This window comes from Rhopalosiphum maidis, chromosome 3 (genome assembly GCF_003676215.2).
Source record: "Rhopalosiphum maidis isolate BTI-1 chromosome 3, ASM367621v3, whole genome shotgun sequence".
Lineage (NCBI taxonomy): Eukaryota > Metazoa > Arthropoda > Insecta > Hemiptera > Aphididae > Rhopalosiphum > Rhopalosiphum maidis.
Genome location: NC_040879.1, coordinates 69,920,384 through 69,942,383, shown reverse-complemented (window position 1 = coordinate 69,942,383; position 22,000 = coordinate 69,920,384). Strand labels below are relative to the sequence as shown.

Below are 22,000 nucleotides of genomic sequence, written 5' to 3'. Positions count from 1 at the left end.
CTGACTGACCATGATTGTACATAACAAACAGCGCATTTTGAGAAACACTGTACCGAACGAAACGCAGTTCGCCACCCCAATCGACCATGCCTTGTCGTGGGGGAGATCGTCCCGTGAATTCTATAGCTAACATATTTTTTTCTTTTATCGTATATATATATATATATATTATATTGAACACGGCGAATAGTGTCCGAGTGCGTCACCACCACCGCACTACCTACTTCTCTGTGTACTGCCAGAAACCCTACCGATTCCCACCCCTATACACACGTCCGCGCACACTTGCTACAAAGTATTTTGTTTTTTTTTTAATCCTCGCTCACAGTACCACCGTTCACAGTGTTCGGAGTACAGGGAGACCACCGCACTACCATTCCACAGTTATCCTTACCACAGTCGAAACGTAAACAGTTTAATTGTGTACTTTCGCCTACAGAAATTACGTTTCTCCTTCAAACGAAAAACAATTAGCGTTTTTGTGTCTACATCAAACCAACTCGGTAAGTTAATGTCATCATACTATATTTTATTGATATAGGATGTTATTAAATAATAATAATAATAATAATAATAATAATAACAATAATATGTAATCAAACATTTATGCCTCGACGCCTGTATCTGTAGAACGAATTTCGGCGGTCTTACGCAACAGTTTAATACTTCATAACGTTATGACGACGTGATGGTTAATATCTATAAGAAGTATATTATTATTATTATAGTGAAACTGTATATACAACCTGTATCTAGACAGTCGTAGGACCAAAATCTGTTACAAACTACAGGTGTGCTTTATTGTAACAAGTTTCAGTGCCCGTTTCACATGAACGCGTATCACTCGCGACGTATCGTACACGGGCGCGTTTTTAGTTCACATTGATTGTGTTCATACGCGCCATACCGGCGAGGGAAACGCGCCATCGTCGGAGTGACGCGTATGTATATAACCTGCAATGTAACCGAAAACGCGCGCGTACGATACGTCGCGCACGATACGCGCCCATGTGAAACGGGCGAAAAAGTAAAATTAATTTACAGACATATCTGTTTAATGAAAAATCAAAATTTTCTACGAATATCATATTAATATTATACATATTATTATAATCGTTGTCATTATTATTATATCATTAATTTAATTTTAATATTTCATCATAACACATTTTTGTTCAGCAGAATACATTTTGTGACGTTAGCTTTAATATTAGAGTAAATTTACCTATTATCAAATTTAAAGGTAAGAATATTGTCTAAACAATGACATATGATTTTATTGATATTATCAGCTTAAAGTGAGTTATGAACATTTTAAAGTTGTTATATTCTACATAGCTGTAACTCACTTTAAAATAATAATATCGTTAAAAGCATATGAAATTGTCTAGATAATATTCTTACCTTTAAATTTGATAATAGGTAAATTTACTCTATTATTAAAGGTAACGTCACAAAATGTATTCTGCTGAACGAAATTTTGTTATGATGGACGTTAGTGAGACAGAGACAACACATACGGGTATGGCGTCCTCTTAACGTTATCATAATCGGTGTCTCACGTATACTTAATTGCGCTCCATATTGACACTATTTCGTTGTTAGTATATGATATGATATTACATATGGATTTGAACTAGGATTTTTGTCCGTTATCAAATCGTGGGTGGGTATCTTATAAGATGGTTGCTTTAAAGGAAAAAAAGTACACGCCGCCACCGGCTCTTATTAAGAGGACGCCATATACCCGCATGTGTTGTCTCTGTCTTACTAACGTACATCATAATCATGGGCGGAGGTAGTTCGCGCCAAACTGGTATCCGTGTATTGTATATTTGTATGGTAGTGCAGTAGTGCACATTTCTACAGTGTGAAAAATACAAGGCAATACACGCAGCCCGCGTTATAATGGAATATTGATGGCCCATTCGTTTCTATGCACTTATGAGGACGCCATACCCGCATATGTTGTCTCTGTCTTACTAACGTACACCATAACAAATTTTCGTTCAGCAGAATACATTTTGTGACGTTAGCTTTAATATTAGAGTCAATTTACCTATTATCAAATTTAAAGTAAGAATATTGTCTAAACCAGTGTTTTTCAACCTGTGCGTCGCGGCTCCCAAAGGCGTCGCCGGTCATTATTAAGGGAGCCGCGTTCGCAATAGAAACTAAAAATACAATTTCCGCGCACCAATACATATTACATTTTGGGTGTGTGAGACAGATCGGCCGTCGATAACCGTGTTTGCGATATCGAGTAATAGCATATTTCGATTACTATTTACATTTATTTGATGATATAATGCAACAAAAACAAGCACAGCCGTCCCATTAAAAATAAAGTTAGATTAAAATTATTATAAATAATTTAAATTTGTTTATTTTAAATATTCGTATGGGAGCCGTACATTTTATTTCAAAATCAAAAGGAGCCGTGGACCCGAAAAGGTTGACAACCACTGGTCTAAACAATGACATATGATTTTATTGATATTATCAGCTTAAAGTGAGTTATGAACATTTTAAAGTTGTTATATTCTACATAGCTGTAACTCACTTTAAAATGATAATATCATTAAAAGCATCAATGATAAAAATCAAATTATGTAACGAAATGTTGTTCATAATGTGTTTTTATTGACATTTTCTTATTTGACCGTTAAAAGTCATTAGTTCTTAAGATCGGTGCTCATAGATTATGTGTATAGATCTCGCTGTATAATAATTAATAATTTATAAATATTAAGATTATGTCAGCGCACTGTTTGTTTTCTCTCTCTAGCCAACACTCAACATAGACAAAACGCATTTACACAGTCTGAGTAAAACTCGCTCAATTTTGGTTCTAGCGATTTTTTTATAAAAATTAAAATTTTGAAAAGTTAAAGATTACTTAAAAATGTTGTAATTTATGGCTATTTCTAAACGATATAATATTGTTTTAGGAATAATGGAAAAACCTCATCGTCTAGCACTCAGAAATATTATCAAAATTTAATTTTATATAGGTATATTTACTTTAGAACCAAAATTAAGCGAGTTCTACTCAGACTGCGTAAATGCGTTTTGTCTTTATATTGCGCGTGGGCTAGAGAGAGGCTGACATCCTCTGAAGTATAATCATACGATTATAGGTTTATTATTATAATTTATTTTAACTGTTGTTACTATAATTGTAATTAGAATAAAATATGATAAGGTGCGAATAAGATAATGGTGAATGGTGAATTAATTTAAGAATAAATTATTAATTGTTATGATTTGAGATTACTATTATATTTGCGTACAAGCATATAAATATATTATGTTTGATTGGTATCTTTAACTCATTACTTAAATATTATTACTTAATATGATATCTTAGTACGGGGATGTGCAAGAGCATTTTTATTTATATATTATATATTTTAAGTTAAATAAAGATATTTTTTTACAACTGTTGAAAGCAGCTCGATACATTTTATTCAAAAACATAATATAAATATTTTTGACAAAAAAGTAAAAATAATTTTTTTTTATTATGATTTTAAAGTATAAAATATTATCTGTTACTTATTATTATTTAAATAAATTGTTTTATCAACAAGAGTTACGAAAAATATTTCAATTGTATAGTATTTATACGACAATGCCGGACATTAATTCAGAGCCCTGAAGCCGTTGCGAATTTTCGCACTATATGTGTGTGTGTGTGTGTGTGTGTGTGTGTGTGTGTGTGTGTGTGTGTGTGTGTGTGTGTGTGGCATTTTAACCCATCTAGCGCCCTACAATTTGGACAAGTGAAATAAATACTTTTTTACTACATATAGTATTATTGTTATAGCAAAACTCACATTTTATATTATAAGATGCATTGGAATTGGACATAACCTAATCAAGATAAATTCCTATAATTTATCCGAAACTGTTTTGTGTTTCATGGACCCATAGCAATCTTGTAAACTGTAAGGTATTAAAATGATTTTTAGGTACCTAAGTATGTATTTTTAAAATATTTATATTAAAATCAATTTTTTATTTTCAAATTCTATATATTTTTTTAATGGAAATTAAACTTAGAAAACTAAGGAGTATTTTATAGCATATTTAATATTATATTTAGATTATTTATTAGATGCTCCGCAAAATAAACGTTAAATATGAAAATCGGTTCTGTTGATTTATAAGGTAAAAAAAAATTCTTGTTAAAAATTTGAAGGTATGTATGAAGTGTAAATAATTTTTTTTACTACATTTTCGAATATGTATTTTACATACTTTTTAAAATATGTATCTGTACCTGTAGGTACTTGAATTATTTTAAAAAGTATCTTTTATGTAATGCACGTGTAAAACCGACATATATAATACAAGAAATTTAAAAATTCAAAATGATTTATTTGTTTTGGTGCTGGTTACATAAAGTTAATAGCTTATTATTTTCACAAAAATAAGATTTTTGCTTCTTATGTAACCTGCAGTTATATAGGCTCACGCCCTTTACGACAGATGGAAATTAATGGACCAATGCCATGACCAATGTAAATTTAATGCATTTGCATAATTGTATTGCTACACCGTATAATAAAATGGATTCGGGCAAAATTTTATAGGTTACGGCATATCGCATATACATGCATATTTTAATGATGTTTTTATATAAATGGTTTTTTTGTACTATATTATTTTTAGTCAGGTATTCAACGTGTATTATTGACTATTGTACTATTGAAGTCGAGATAAATTTACTGACATTAACTCGTACTTGTCTTAACGGATGACAAAAATCGTTAGACAATCGTTTTTAGTTTGGTGGAACCCATTGACCAATTTGCGTCGTGCCGAATATTATTTATATTCGCGTTGATTTCTTTGTTTAATTGTAAAATGAATAGAAAAATTATAATGAAAAAATAAGAATGACAGTTAAATTTTAATATTTTTGAAAAATGAGAGCCTTTTTTCAGTTTTTAGTGCATATATACATGCATATTTTGTAATAGTTTTTAAGTGCATTAAATTCACAGCCTTGGTCATCAGAGACTGAGGGTGTTCCCAACCGTAATGTGAATGAGATGGTAGTTGTGATCGATAGTCAAACTCTTCCGTTGTTGTGGAGCCTCGGCCGCGTGATTAAGTTACCCGGTGTCGATGTCCGGATTTTAACGCACGCCGATAAGGTTACGCGTCAAGTGGTCAAGTTTGTACAATTACCAACCAATGTAAAATCTTAATCTCACCTCAGCACTATGCTTTCCGTCGAAGTCCCTACTTCGCCTGGGACGTTCGACACGTCACTCCATTACCTCCCTATTTGTTTGTAAAATGTACATGATTTTTTATATATGAGGTCAGTGGGCGGTTGTTCGGGGTTGCATAATAATCGTGTTATGTTTGTTTTTTATTTATAGGTATACCTTTTGTTATATTGTGTTAAACTGTTACTACCTATTAAGTTTTTATTAGAACGAATCTATATGTTCATTGAGTTATTTATTTATTTTTATTCTCTTTTTACACAATTATTATCTATACTAATATTATATAGAGGAAAGAATTTATTGTTTGTTTATATTGAATAAAGGCTTCGAAACACCGATTTAAATGAAATTTAGTTCATAAAAAGTTTAGACTCTGAGAAAGGACATAGGCTACTTTTTAATACTAAAAAGGGCTGTAAGGGGTTGAAATAGGGGATTAAGTAAATACAAATAATTAACATAACACTATGTAGAATGCGCGTGCACACACACACACACAAATAATATTAATTATATATAGTAGTTAGTCATTAAGGCCATTTCGAATAAATTTATTTTAAGCAGTTTAATATACACAATTATTAAATAATGGATTATAAATATTATAGGGAAGGAAGAAGAGATGTAATCTATGTTACTACGCCAATAGAACAGAAATTTAAATGTCCATAGAAAATCACCCATATCTAGTTTCAAAATGTACTATCTCCTTTGATAAGTATATAATATATTCTCAGACTTCATCGATAACTATAATAAATAAATATATAATTATATTACACCGTACACTGTTATTAGGGTTTTTCGTGTATAATGCTGTTAGTTAACTTCATACTGTACAATCTCCAACCAAAATTTCCTTAAAACGAAGACAAAATATTGTCCTTATAAACACAAAAACGAGAAATAATCTTCCATAGCTATCTAAATAGGATAAAATGTCTACACAGAGAAAAATATTTTTTTGATTAAGCTAGGTATACGTTTTTTCAGAAAATTTAATGAACATGAATATTGTACATTTTGTAACTATTATAAACTCTTCATACATAATAGTATATACTATAAATGTCTTTAAGCATCATGCAATGGCTATATTATATATTAATTATTATAATATCAATGCACCAGTCACCAATAGCCGACGGGCGACGACGAATGTAATAACACTAATAACTGTAGGAAACGGATCTAAATGCTCTAAAAAACAAAACAAAAAATACCTATAAAAATACGAAATAAATAATGCACTCACATATCAAACAATTTTTTTTAAATGCTCTTAAAATTATTTTTAACATTGAAAAAATTCTTATTCATATTAATTATAAGTCTAATTACATGTATGTGTAATATAATATTATATAGGTACTACCTAAGTGTGTCATCTAGTATCTAATATAATAATTTCGTTTGACAAACCGTATTATAGGTGGCGACGTCGTCATGATATATATATTTGATCGGTAAAAACATAATAACAAATAATAAAAATAGAAGCACGACAAGACAAAATTAATTATATTTAATTTTATTGTTTTAGAATGAATTATTTTAACTACATTTTTAAAAAAATGTTCTCCATTATTATAAATAAAGAGTTAAAATAAAAATATTTTTATATATTGTTATTATTATATTATATTAACTTATACATTTTACAATTATACAACTGACTAGTACGCAAATAATATAATAATAATTTATAAGAAAGAAATATTGGATATGAAAATAATACTAGTATTTAATTTATCACAATTAGCATAATCAATTGCATTTAGCGTGAGTTGTCATTTTAAAGTATTCGATCACACAAATTACTTGAACCTACCATTAGTTGTTATATTAATATTAAAACAACTTAACTCAATAATATAAAATAAAGTACATGCGTGTTTGTGTGTTTAAAATATTCTAAGATATGACTTTCTATTTAAATATTGATAATATTTAACTTGATTTTATCAAATTGTTGGAAATGTTGTTTTTAAATATTCAATTTAATTTTGAGTATTAATTTTCAAAAAGTTAAAAGCATTTAAATTTCTTAAAGTTCAATAAGTTTTTTTCTGTTAACCAATGTATTTTATTATGCTGAAAACAACCGTAAATTCAGAATTTTGTTGTAATTAAGTTTTAATATTTATGTCATTTCAAATTTCATATTTGACACCTGATAAAGTAACTTAGTTTTAGTAATTTAAATTGTAAATTTTAAAATAAATGTTCTATTTTATTATATATATATATACATATGTATGTATGTAGAAAAATAAAAAAATATTATGTAGAGTTTATTATAAAAAGTAATAATTAATAAGTAGATCCTGTATGTTTATACACTAAAAACAATCAAAATAAACCCTTATGTTTTTTAAATTTATTCATTTAAATAAAAAAAATGTTTGTACTACATTTTTTATTTAAATTTCATTTGAGACTATTTCAATGTAGATTGTAGGCTCTAGCCTTAATTATTTATTTTCTTTTTGACTATAATTAAAATTTAAGATATATACAATTTTATAAAGCATTTTTTTTTTTTTTATAAATTTAATTAAACACTTGATATATTATATACGGTTAAACATTTTATATCTCTTTTAAATTTCAATATTCATTTTAATATAATGTTAAAAAATATGTAGAAGATGATTTCTATGTTGGTATCAACTGTACATTGAAGGATTTTTCGTATTCATTTTAGTTGTTCAACATTTTAAAGTTATTACATCTGCTTTTATTATTATTTTAATAGATTTAATTAATAATGGTTTAAAAAATGAGTAACTTAATGGTAAGTTAATAAATACATATTTTATTTCATGTTAGACACTTTAACAGAAGGTTTAAGTAAAAATTATGAATTGAACTACAAAAATGTAATATTACAAATTTAATATGTATTGTTTTAGTGCAGATTAATTCTTTTTAAATAACATTCAATTTAACATTCACTTATCCAATTAAATAATGTTAATATAATAAAACAAATATATAATTGAATTACAATACACATTTTTTACTATTAAACTTAGTATAATTTGCTTAATTTTTGTAAAAACACAACTTTATTTAATTAATAAAATTTAGTCTAGATTAGGTTATATAAAAAATGAAAAAATAATTTCTTGTTGTGTTAATTGTAGATTTTTAGAAAACCAATAATCTTTCAAACCTAGAAGCACATTTTATTGGATTTGATATTGATGATAAAGTACTGAAAAGATTTGAAAATAAGAAAAAATGTAAGTTTTTCAATAATTATATGTTCATACAGCTTTTATATTTAACTTAAAATTAAAAATTATTACAAATTTTATAAAAAAATTTATATGTTTGTATTTAGTATTAAAAATGGAACTTAGTAAAGAAACGAGTGAGCCTATGGAAGTAGACAAGCCAACTGACAGTCCATCCATTGTTCATAATAATCATGTTAATAAAAAGAAACTATCTAAATCAAGTAGTAAGTTAGAAAAATTATATTTGTAAACCTGTTAATATTCTTTTGTTTTATAACATGAGTAAAACATGTATGTATGTATAATTTTTTTAAATAATTTGGTGTATCAAAACCAGAACCTAATGGTATAAAGAATAACTGGAGTAATATGAGGCATAAGAAAGACAATACATGCAATGATACCTTAGAATCATTGAAATTACATGTTCCGCCTTCTTTAGGTGAATAAAACATATTATTATTCTTTGTTTTGCATACATCCATCATATATGCTACAAACAATCTTAGGAATACCAACATAATATAATAATATATTATTTATAGTTAATAAATAAGTAGTAAAATAACATAGACAAATGGATATCAATCTGTTGTATACACTAGGTGTACTGTAAAACAGTGTGAATAGATTCAAAATATAAGAATATTAAATCTTTAAAAAAATTCACATTCTTTTATAATTTCATTGGTAAAGTAAAATCAATAATATACATAAAAATTTTAAGTCATCACGATTAAAGATTATGAAAAATAATAAAATAATTAACATGGTTAAAATATATAATTTTCTTTAAATTTAATTTACAAATATATTTATAAAAAATAACTGTATTTAAATATTTTTAAGAAATTTTCAATTCAAGTTCAAACTACTTATGATGAACGTTGTATTTAATTTTTATACTTCAGTTATACAATTCGGGTGATTTTAAAAATGTTTACTATAAAATATTAAAATACTTGCAGTTGTCAAATTTTTTATAAATTTGTAATTATTTGAGCTTTAAATGCATATAAGAAAAATTGTGCATATATGATTGTATAATGTTTATAAGAATAACTTATCATAGGCCCTGTATTAAATTTTATATAAGAATTTATATCCAGTGAACGATCTACATTTATAAAAAAAAATATAAATATTTTTATGCTTGTAAATAGCTCAATTAATGTCTAAATATTTTTAAAATTATATCATGTAAGTACAAACCAAATCAACATTTCTATCCAAACCTACCCATTTTATCTTCTATTTATCGTAAAAAAAAAAACACAAATTTAAAATCGATACATAAATTGCTCTGTTTAGAATCTAATTTATTTAAATTATAAAAATTAAAACTACATTTTTCCCAAAAAGAGACACTGTCCGCTATGCTAATGAAAAAACTAGCTAACTGTGCATGTATCATAAAAAAAAACTAAATTGATACTGATATTTTTTTTATTAGATGAATGAAAATCTAATAAATATTTACATATATAGTAGAATTATTTATATTTTATTTTAATATCCAAATGTCAAATAATAAATTATTTTTTTTAATATCTCATTCTATAGGAGTAATTGTTTTTAAATTTTTACACAATTTTTTATTAAAAACTATTATATTTCATTTTTTTTAAATTATGATTGCTAAACTTACTAACCTAGTATTTAAAATAATAATAATATTGTATAGCAAGATAAAGTTTTAAAGAATACATAGGATACATACAAACGGTACACAAGTTGAATTAAAAAATGTGTTGGTATTATAACATGGCACCCAGAACCACAATATTTTAGTGCTTAATTATCAATTAATGAAAGCAAGATTAAATAATAAGATAAATTTGTTTAGTGTACTACTCTATATTGACAATATTTATAACAGTATTTCAATGACAATTCAGATTTAAAGAGCAACAATAAAACATTAATGTATCTTATGTTATACAAATAAATAGTACCTATTATATTTCATGTTTGGTATAAGTGTCATACTGTGTTCAAGGTTTTCTAAATATGAATAAAAATATAATTTAATCATAAATACTATTACTAAACAGTTTTGATATATTATGTTAATTGATTTTTAATTTTTTAGAACTTACTACTCCTAAATTCAACTTAACTTCTTCTAACACTAGAATTCTCCGTAGTGCTGGAAGAATAAAAAATTATGATATAAGAGATGCAATTTTTAAAATCCCATTTGAGCATGGTAAGTAAATTAATTATTAATGATTTTTTTTAGTGAATTGTCTGTAATTAATATTTTTCAGGATGGAAACGAGAATTAGTATACAGAACATCGGGTGAATCTGGTGTTGTTACTCGAGCCAATAGAAGTGCCGATGTATACTATTATTCTCCAAATGGCCAGAAACTAAAATCATTACGAGACATTAAGGAACAATTGGATATTTCATCTGATAAAACTTCTCTTACTATAGAAAGTTTTACATTTGTAACAAAACCAATTGGCATAAATGATAAATCAAAAGAACTGATAAGATCTAAATATGTCAAATCATTTAAGGTAATAAAAAAAAACTGCATATGAACTGAGTCCCAGTATAACCTATTATGCCAAATTGAATCACAGCTTGTTTTAGAATATATACCAATAAGTCCAGTGAAATTGTAGGTATAATACTAATTGAGTCAACGTTTTAATATTAATTGAGTTCCATCAAATAAAAAAATAAAACATTTTTCTTCCTATTTAACAGGCTTAGGAGTGTTTGTAAAAAAAAATCTACAGGTATGCTTAAAAAGGATTTGTTTTCAAATATTTCATAATATTAAAAAAATTTAGATAATGATAAGATAACATTGTTTAAATTCAAAATATAGTTATTGCATTTGATTGCAACAGCTGCATTTGATGCCCGATTTCTTTTTTTTCTTTTATATAATTTCTTGTATTACTAATAGGAACACTTCTAATTTTTATATCCGTCTCGCATTGTACATTCCACAAAATGTTTATAAATTGTTAAATGTTTAGATTGGCTGAATAAAACTATATAAAATTATATTTTACTCAAAATAATAAAGTTAGGAATGTTCGAGTATGGAAGCAAATGTGAATTTTTTTACAATGGATCATTCAATATGCACATAACCACATGACTTTTTTCCATAAACTTTTCATATTTTATACATATAACTTTAAAAAACCGTGCATTAACAATTATCCTTATACATTTTTAGGATGACACTACTGTTGGCGTTGCTGTTAAACCTAAAAAATCTAAAACACCTAAACAACGCCCACCATTTGATTCTGAATTGACAGGTGATGGAAACAAAAAGTCTGTTAGTAAATCGAGACTTGATTTAAAAAAAGCGAAGACTTCCACAACATCAAAATCTAAAAAAGGTAATTATAAACATATATAATTATTTATTATTTAGCTAAACATTTGCAGTGCTGTCCATACTAATAAATAGATGTACTCCTTAATCTTCTTCAAATGTAAACTAACACAAACATTAAATACAGTTAAATAAGTTGTTATGTTCTAATATAAAGTAATAAAGGCCTAACAATTTATATAATAATTAACCACTAAATTAATATTTGAATTTGACTCTGTAGTAGTCTATTAGCACTGAGAAGTAGATACTTATTTCCCATCTCTTGTCATCATTCGAGTATACAACTAGTAAATCAAAACAATGAGCTAAAAAATGTTATTAGTATTGTCTGACTTTACCCATAGTGTGCCGTCCTCTTAATAAGGAATTGATTTTAGTAATATATATATATATATATATTTAATATATCTTTGTAATAACATGATCCACCTTTTTTAGTTGAGTGGCAGTAATGTATAATTTATGTATCAGAAAACATAAAATCTCCCAATTCATTCTCAATTGGTACACAAATTTTTCCATTTCATTCACATTAAATATATACATAGATATACTCGTCAAATGTTAATTTGTATAGGTATTATTAACATAATTTTTAATGTATATATTTGATTTTTATTAGATAAATGATATTCTAATAAATATTTGTTATATTTTATATAAAATAATGTTAAAAAAAAACATATCAGAATTATTTATATTTTATTTTAATATTTAAATGTTAAATAATAAATTATTTTTTCTTAATGTCTCATTCTATTGATGAAATTATTTTTAAATGTTTACACATTTTTTTATTAATTACCATTATCTTTCATTTTTTTTAAAATTATGATTGCTAAGCTTACTAACCTAGTATTAAAAATAATAGTAATATTATTTAATATGATAGTTTTAAAGAATACATAGTTAAACGAACATTCCACAAGTTAAATTAAAAATTGTGTTGGTACAATATGGCACCCAGAAACACAATATTTTAGTGCATAATTATCAATTAATGTAATTGTAAACAACATGAAAAAAAAGATAAATATGTTTAGTGTACTACTCTATACTTATAATAATATTCCTATGAAAATTCATATTTAAAGGCAACAATAAGTCATTAATGTATCTTATGTTATACAAATAAATGGTACCTATTATATTTCATGTTTGGTATATGTTTCATACTGTGTTCAAGGTTTTCTAATTATGAATAAAAATAGAATTTAATTATAAATGTTATAACTAAAGAGTTTGGATATATTATGTTAATTGATTTTTAATGTTTTAGAACTTAAAACTTCTACATTCAATTATACGTATATAGCACCACCTAAAAATAGAATGCCTCATAGTGTAAGAAGAAATATTAATTGTCTAATAAACGATTCTATTTTTAAACTCCCATTTGAGCATGGTAAGTAAATTAATTATTAATGATTTATTTTGGTGGATTATCTGTGATTAATATTTTTCAGGATGGAAACGAGAATTAGTATACAGAACATCGGGCGAATCTGCTGTTGTTACTGAGGACAATAGAAGTGGTGATATATACTATTATTCTCCAAATGGCCAGAAACTACGATCATTACAAGAAATACAGGAATATTTGAATATTTCATCTGATAAAACTACTCTAACTATAGACAATTTCACTTTCTTAGCAAAACCGATTTTCGTGTATGATGAATCAAAAGAACGAATCAGAGATGCAAATTTCAAATTATATATGGTAATAAAATCAAGGCTGCATACGAACAGAGTCCTAGTATAATCTTTTATGACGCATTGAATCACAGCTTGTTTTAGGTTATATACCAATAAGTCCAGTGAAATGTTAGGTATAATACTAATTGAGTTCCGTCAACTAAAAAAAAATATAAACATTTTCCTTCTTATTTGTATAGGCTTAGGGCTGTCAGTAAAAAAAAAATCTACAGGTATGCTTAAAAAGGTTTTTTTTTCAAATATTTTATACTAAAAAATATAATAATATAATAATATAATAATATTGGAGTATAATATAAAATGAATAATTTGTGTATAATTAAATAAATGTAGATAACGATGAAATAACTTTGTGTATATCGTTAAAAATGTATGTTATAAGAATTGTTTATATTCAAGTATAGTTATTGCGTTTGATTGCAACTGCTGCATTTGATGCCCGATTTCTTTTTCTTTTTCTTTTATATAATTTCTTGTATTGATTATAGGAACACTTCTAATTTTTATGTACGTTTCGAATTTTACATTCAACAAAATCTTTATAAATTGTTAAATGTTTGGATAGGTTGAATAAAACTATATAAAATTATATTTTACTCAAAATATTCTTCGGTTTCAATTTGTATACAATTAGTTTCATAAACCCGGCCCAATTATATATGTCCGTTTTGTACCCTTGACTTAATTAATATATTTTTTTTCCACGTTCAGGTATCGGACTTAATAAGTATACAGCGAAAAACAATTTTATATTTAATTTTTGTTCTTGGTCCTTACCAATTTATTTTTTCGTCAAATAACACTTGAACATAAATTTTTATGAAAAAAAAATTGGTGGAGGAGAGTTATACAAATCTTAGTAAGGAGCGTATAGAACAAAGATAAAATAATTTCTATATTTGTATAATGCAAGACAGTTTTAACGGTTTGACCTCCCTCACAGTAAAGCTTTTAATTTGTATACAATTTCTTAATTCTTATTCCTTGATTTTTTATTGAATCCTGGGCATCTAAAAGTAAGAATTTCAAACAGTTATAATTTTGATAAAAATTGTTATTTAAACAGTTTAATATTTCAAATTTCATGAAGTTTGGAATGTTCGAGTATGGAAGCAAATGTGATTCTTCTACAATGGATCAGTCACTATGCCACATTACCACAAAACTTTTTATGCATATACTCTTCATTTTTATACATATAACTGTTAAAAAAGCAAGCATTTGATATTATCTTCATACATTTTTAGAATGAGACTACTGATGATATTGCTGTTCTACTTCAAAAATCTATAACACCTGAACAGCGCACACCAGTTGATTATGAATTGACAGGTGATGGAAACAAAAAGTGTGCTAGTAAAATGAAACACATTTTAAATATGTGAAGACTTCCTTAAAATCAAGATCCAAAAAAAGTAAATATAAAATATTTTGTTATTTAACCAAACATTTGCAGTGCTGCCATACTAATTAATAGATTTACTGTTCTTAATCTTTTTTAAATGTTGTTGAATTAATTTTAGTAATATACATATATATGTATAACATATCTTTGTAAATACATGTTCCGCCTTTTTTAGGTGAGTCACATAAATGTATAATACATGGATCAAAAAACATTAGTTCCTGCTCTAGAGAAATTGTTAGATACAACGATGCCGGATGCTAAAACTAGGCTAATTAAGATTCCCTTTTCGAGAACAGTTAGAATTTATTTTAGTGAATAGTTTAATGATCTTTGTATTAAATATTTAGTATTCATTTTTTTCTTTATACTAAAACCCTTTCATACTATGATTCTATATTTGTGAACATGACAAATGACAATTTTTTTATTTTTTATTACAATTCAAGGTTAACAATATTAATAACAATTTAAATTATTAGTTATAACTTATAATGTATATGTATTACATTTTTCTGTATGTATAATAAAACTGATAATTGAACATAAATGTTATCATACATTTAATAGATTTATAATTGTAATAATTTTATTTCATTTTTAACTCATATTTATTTTTCATTTTGTAAATAATATAAAATTATAATTTGAAAATGGGAATTTTGCTATTCATTGTATTGTAAATTAATTTTGATTCAATTTTAAATAAATTAGATTTAAAGAACATTTGAAGAAACCTAAATATATTGTATACATTTTATATAAAAAAAAAAACAATTCACACAGTATATTATTCTTAAATCTAAAAACAATTGTCTTTAATTTAGATATGATTTTATTATTAAAAATAATAAGCTTGCATGTTGAAGAAAATAATTTTTAAAATATAATTAATTTGCATTTACTATGTATCAAAAATTTAAAACTTGTCTATAACATAAGTAGTTGTTACATATAGTCATGCATACAAAATCACAAAATGTTTATAAACCTATTAATACTTATATTGCAATAAATTTCAAATTTAACTTTTATTGTATGTTTATATATGGTTGTATGAGGCAGTTAAATCCATTCTTACAAAAGTTGTCTTAGCACATTATTACATTCTGATGATAAAACTATTTGAGTAATTCGTATAAACTAGACTAATATAGTTATAATCATATTACTCTAACATAAACATACAAATGCATAATTATATGTATTTTATAAATCTGTAGATACTATACTGAGAATAGTACAAAGGTTCCAATGACTACAATATGACTACAATTAATTTTGCCTACTGAGCTGGTGGTCAACCTCGATCAACATTCTCAGAACTCGAGATTAATTAAAAATTGTATTCGTTTATCTAGCCATCCTTATTATGTATTATATTATTGGTATGAGACATCACAGAACGTAGCATCTCCCCACAAAAAAAAAAGGGTTATGTCCTCAAGACAGAATCTTTCAAAGGCTAGTACAAAAAATAGTTAAGATACAAATATACCATATAAGTTATTAAAACATGTTTACAATATTTTCATTATTTTCAATTCATTTCATAATCATTTGTATGTTCATACTATAACATTTGAACATTTTCATAATATTTTCAAGTTTACAATAAATATTTATAATAATGTATTGATTACAAAAGTGGATCAATAGTTTGCTTAATATATACTGGTTAGTGGTTATATTTTTCATTAATACAATACAATAAATGGTTAATGGATAATGATATAAGAATATATTAATATGATTAACTTTTATAAAAAATAAAATAAATTGATTAGTAATATTTATACGTTTATTTATTTTTTTTTTCATACTATAATAATTTGATATTTATAATAAAGTAAAACTATAATATATCTCAATACATAATCTCTAGTAAATGTCTATACTCTAACTTATATTTTTAATAATTTTTCTCTAACCTAATGTTTATTATATATAGTTTTGTTTTTCAAATTGGATTGTGAAATTTTTTATTAAAAAGTTTATCGTGACATGTTATTTTTAGTATTGGGTATTGTGTTAATTCTAGCCTGTTTAAAATATTTCTATCAGAATGTCCATTTCATATTACTATTACATTTTATTTATTGCCTCTCAAAATATAGTTCTCAATGAACGATGGCGTTAAATTATTCTTCGTCGTATTAAGGCTTTGGTTCAATTGGTTTAAACTAGCATCTCGTATTTCCGTTTTACATCTGAATATTCTCTTTATATCTTAAATAGCTACACTCGAGTTTGATAACTAGTCAATAATCTAATTTATATATAAAATTAATAATTTACATAATATAATGATCATTGTTCGTACAAATGGCTTATTAATAATTCTTTCAATAGTGGAAACTCCAGCACCGGGTCGTACGGAATAAGAGTACGTGATACATCACGTAGATGTCCGTAAATAGAAGTGTTTTCAAAAGATAACAACAAATTTTAGCGTCTTCGTGTAAACTAAATATAACATCCTAAACTATAAAAAAGTAAATTGATTTTTTTCATGACATTTGTAGGGGGGCATCGCTCCCATGGTACCCTTTAGAAAAATTATAACTTTAAAATGTTCATAACTCTTTCTAATATTATTATATCAATAAGCACAACACAAAATTAATTCTGCTGAACAACAATTTTCCATATTGTATGTAAGCAAGACAGAGTCAACATATGAGGGTATAACGTATATTCAGCTTTTTCTCTAACTTTACTAATGCTTAATTCAGTTATATTAAAGAAGAATAAATATTTTCATTATCAGGTCATATACAATTTTTATTTTTCTCAACTCAGTAATTGACAATTGTTATTGATAAAAATAATAATGAATCAATCCAATATTTTTAAATTTTTTGCTTAATTATAATTAATAATAAGTTAATAATAATAATATAGTTATACTGCTCGGTGTACAGGTGAGTTAGTACATAAAAGTATATATACGACATACATATAAATAATAATAATATATATAATATATAATAATTTATATCTAACAGGTAAGTACCAAATATAATAATAAAATTGTCTAGTTACTTACCTGTAAAATATTTCATTATTTAAAATTAAGTTTTTATCTGTTTACAACTTTGAATGTATATTAATCGTATCAACACTGACTGTCCGACTATTATATTAATATAGGTATTTATTTACATTATTTTTTTTTCATTTATTTTTGTACATTATTCATACTCTTTTTAATAATTCTATTAAATTTATTAATTTTACGGTAATTTGATTCAATACAACCTTGAGCGTCTATGTGATTGAGTGAAAATCGTTTCACTGGAATTCGGTAGGGAATGGTGATCGGTTGTCTAGTAATTGGTCACTAAAATGTGATAATTCGATATACCGTATTTGTGAGTTATCAGTTTTTCTATAACATATCAGTTATCATTCGATGTAAAAATTTGTCCCATCGCATGTCTGGTTCTTTTTTTAAGAAAAAACAATAAAAAAAAAACCACCGAAAATTGTAATTGAGTGTTGTAGCAAATCAGTCATCAATGGGTGTTAATACCGTGTCCCGTCTCATGCCCGGGTTTTTTTTTTAATGAATAAAAAAAAATATAATATGAAAACGTGAATATTAGTGATCTAGCTAGGATTAGCTTTCAACGGATTATACCCTCCTGACGTCAAAAATCTAATGCTGTTTTGTACAGGAAAAAAAGTTAAAGTCGAATTACGTTTTTAAAACTTAAATTGTGTTGTCAGATTGCCATTCTTGAGTATTAAGTAATCCATAATAATCGGTAAAGTCCAGTTTACCACGCCATATGCATCGGATCGCGGATGATGTGGCCATGTGGGTGTACACGGGTGAAATTGTATTTCTATTATACAGAGTGGTACCAGTGACTATTTAACAATATATAGTAACAATTTGTAATGGAGTTTGTCAAATAGTTTTGTTACATCTTATATATTATGTCGCACACACGCCTGTTTTTTTTAGGAAACATAAAAATAAATAAATATTAAAAATAGTAATTGGGGGCACTCATAGAAATACAGTTTAATTTTCTATGATTTCTTTCTATTGATTTACTGTTTTATTATTTTCTTAAAATGTAGGACAAATTTCATCATTTCAAAGATATTTTCTTTAATTAAAGAATAAAAATGTACAATCAAATTTTAGCAAATCCATTGAATTATTATTCAGTTTTCTTTAAAATAAAGAAAAAAAATATTTTATTTTATGTTCAACCGACTTAGAAACGACGAAAGATATCTTCATTTTTACGCATAATTATGATGTGGAATTAATGAAAAATAGTACTTAATTTATTAATAAAATGGTTTAAAATCAATAACTTATTACATTAAATAGGTACATTGCAATTTATTTTCTTAAAATATTTCACGAAATGTTACATGGAATATTTCATTGCAATTAGAAATAAAATATAAATTATTATATCTTAAAGTTTATAATCACGTCATCTTGCAAGTGAAAATTTTCGTAAGTCGGTTTATTGTGTGGAATAAAGAAAATATGTATAATAAATAATAATAATAACCAATACGGATCCAATTATTAATACAAGTGATAAAAATCAAAAATGTATAGTGCATATTTTTGCATTTAGGTACTATCAATATTTTCTGTATATAATCATTATATTATTTCTAATCAACTATAACCGAACCTATTTAAAAAAAAAAAAATATTTTTCAATATTTCATTGAAATATTTCAAAAAAGTGAAATTTTCAATTTTGAAATATTTCAATTGAAACATTTCAAGTGAAATATTTCTAATTTAGAACCCAACATATATGTCAGATTGCAGCAAACGCGTACATTACTATTACGCAAACTATTATAGCTTTTATTCGTATAAGAAGTGTCTAACCTTAAAACTTTTTAAACGAAAACGGTTTAGTAAATTTATTTATTCTATATTCTTTTAGGATTGAAATAAATGGAAAGCAGTTATTTAAATCTTATGTTTTATTTTTAAAAAGAGTACCTATAGACTTTGCTATAGTACTGAGTATTAGTACTCTATTATAATTCCCTCTCTCTTTTTTCTTCAAACTATAGTGTTAATACAATGCTATAATGTATTTATTGAAATTATATAAAACAGGTATAAGCATTAATATTTAATTCGTCGAATAAACTTGGTATATTCTATATCCTGTTAAGGTAATATAAATACATAAAAAAATATGAAAATATAAATAGATATTATTGATAAATAGTAAATACATTACAAAGACAATTAATAAGAATATCCAAGTTTCATTACACATGAGTTATACGAATCGCATAGCTTAACAATGTTTAACGTAAAATAAAAAAGAAGTTCAGAAATAACGACTTAAATGCTCAAGATTTGGCATCAATTATCAATTCAAACTGTATAGTCAATAAGTGTTAGTGTTAGGATCCCAAGCATAGGCAGGTACAAGTAACAAGCTCCGGCGTATTTGGGCGACGCCTTAATTAACATGGTGCTTGAATTTTTTGCATTTTTAAAAAAAAAAATCATTATATTGAAGGAAATTTTACTTTTATCTAGTACATTAAATCTTTAGTTTAAAGATATTAAGGTTATATTTTAAAAGTGGTAGTATTAATCTTATTACAATTAATATTTGTTTCTATTATATGATTTCTTACTATGAAAGAAATAATTTCTTCAAATTGTATATAGTCATAATTAATTTATTGGAAAATTTATTATTTTTCAAGAATTATCAGCTTCATTAATTTAATGAAATCAATAATCTGAATAATGAAGTAATAATGAGTTGACTTCATTGGATCAAAATCATACCCGTTTTTCATTGATTTAACATGCGTTTTTCATTAATTAAATGAAATTTTTCTTTAAGTGTGTTTAGTCTAGTCTAGCTACAGTCCTTAACCTACTGACGTCGAAAGTCTGATGCTATTTGTAGGAGAACAAGTTTAAGTCGAATTACTTGATAAAACTTAAATTAAGTTTTCAGATATCATCGGGGAAAATCCATTTAAACGAAACTAAACCTCCTAGGTAGGAAATCCGACTATATTGGATCGCGGATGATGTGCGTATAGCAAGTGAAATCAAAATTTGTGTAAACTCGAACTTCGAATAGTATAAAGTTCCTATACAAAGATCTGTTAAATTATTTAACATATCGTACATACCACATATTATAATATTATGATATTTGATAGTTCAGTGTGAATGCATTTACAGTGACGAATCTCGATCACTAAAACCGTTTCTGAGCCGTGACGAATTTTGCGTCCATCAGAACTGTTTCACTTATGCGATTTTTATAATAATGTGTAATGAAACTAGGATATTCTTATAAATTATCTTATTAGTGCATATGTCAACAATTACCGATTTATGTGCATTATTACATACATATTTCATAATATGACTATATTTCATATTTATTTACTATTTGAATGTACTAAATTCATTCAAAGATTTAAATATTAATTCTCAAACATGATCTGTATAATTTAAATACATATTTTAAATATTAATATACATAAATTGTGTTTCATTAGGTAGATACCTATTTAATCAACAATATAAGAATATAATTATTTAAATTTAAAACCTTAGAATTATACTCAAATATTAAATATAATATATTATAAAAAAATTCATGCCGTAAATTAAAATTTAATGATGACTATTAATTATTAAATAATTAATTTACTCTTGAGCAAAGTTTTACAAGTACGTGGTAGCTAATGAATACTATTAATTGTTTAATACTGCATATTTAACAAAAATACATTATAACGTTTATAGGTATATTGATTTTTTTAGTTGAGTCTTGAGTGTTGGATAACTAAATATACAGGTGTTCCGCGAGGATTTAACCATTGCGATATATTCTGAAATAATGGAGATATCATATTCTGTTTTTTAATAAGATTCACAGGAACAGAACTACAAATATATCATGTTTTAATTATTTTTATGTTTTAATAAAAAAGGTAAAAAATGTATTTTTTTTATTTAATTATTTGGCGAA

The 22,000-nt window shown here is 25.5% G+C and overlaps 1 protein-coding gene across 1 annotated transcript; it reads left to right on the top strand.

Moving 5' to 3' along the window:
* Positions 1-388: 388 nt before the first annotated feature.
* Positions 389-15,284, top strand: LOC113558251. Its single transcript, XM_028188642.1, has 10 exons — positions 389-503; positions 8,396-8,494; positions 8,596-8,715; positions 10,584-10,700; positions 10,762-11,018; positions 11,696-11,864; positions 13,143-13,268; positions 13,330-13,586; positions 14,830-14,997; positions 15,163-15,284. Exons 3-9 carry the CDS (start codon positions 8,604-8,606, stop codon positions 14,965-14,967), a joined length of 1,176 nt encoding a protein of 391 aa, XP_028044443.1. The 5' UTR covers positions 389-503; positions 8,396-8,494; positions 8,596-8,603; the 3' UTR covers positions 14,968-14,997; positions 15,163-15,284.
* The last annotated feature ends 6,716 nt before the right edge of the window (positions 15,285-22,000 follow it).

What these genes read in the sequence shown, in the direction of transcription:
- LOC113558251 (XM_028188642.1), top strand. Translation starts at nt 8,604, where the DNA reads ATGGAACTTAGTAAAGAAACGAGTGAGCCTATGGAAGTAGACAAGCCA. An exon ending in AATATGTCAAATCATTTAAG is followed by an intron (nt 11,019 to 11,695) that starts GTAATAAAAAAA and finishes ATACATTTTTAG; the next exon opens with GATGACACTACTGTTGGCGT. An exon ending in TAAACTCCCATTTGAGCATG is followed by an intron (nt 13,269 to 13,329) that starts GTAAGTAAATTA and finishes AATATTTTTCAG; the next exon opens with GATGGAAACGAGAATTAGTA.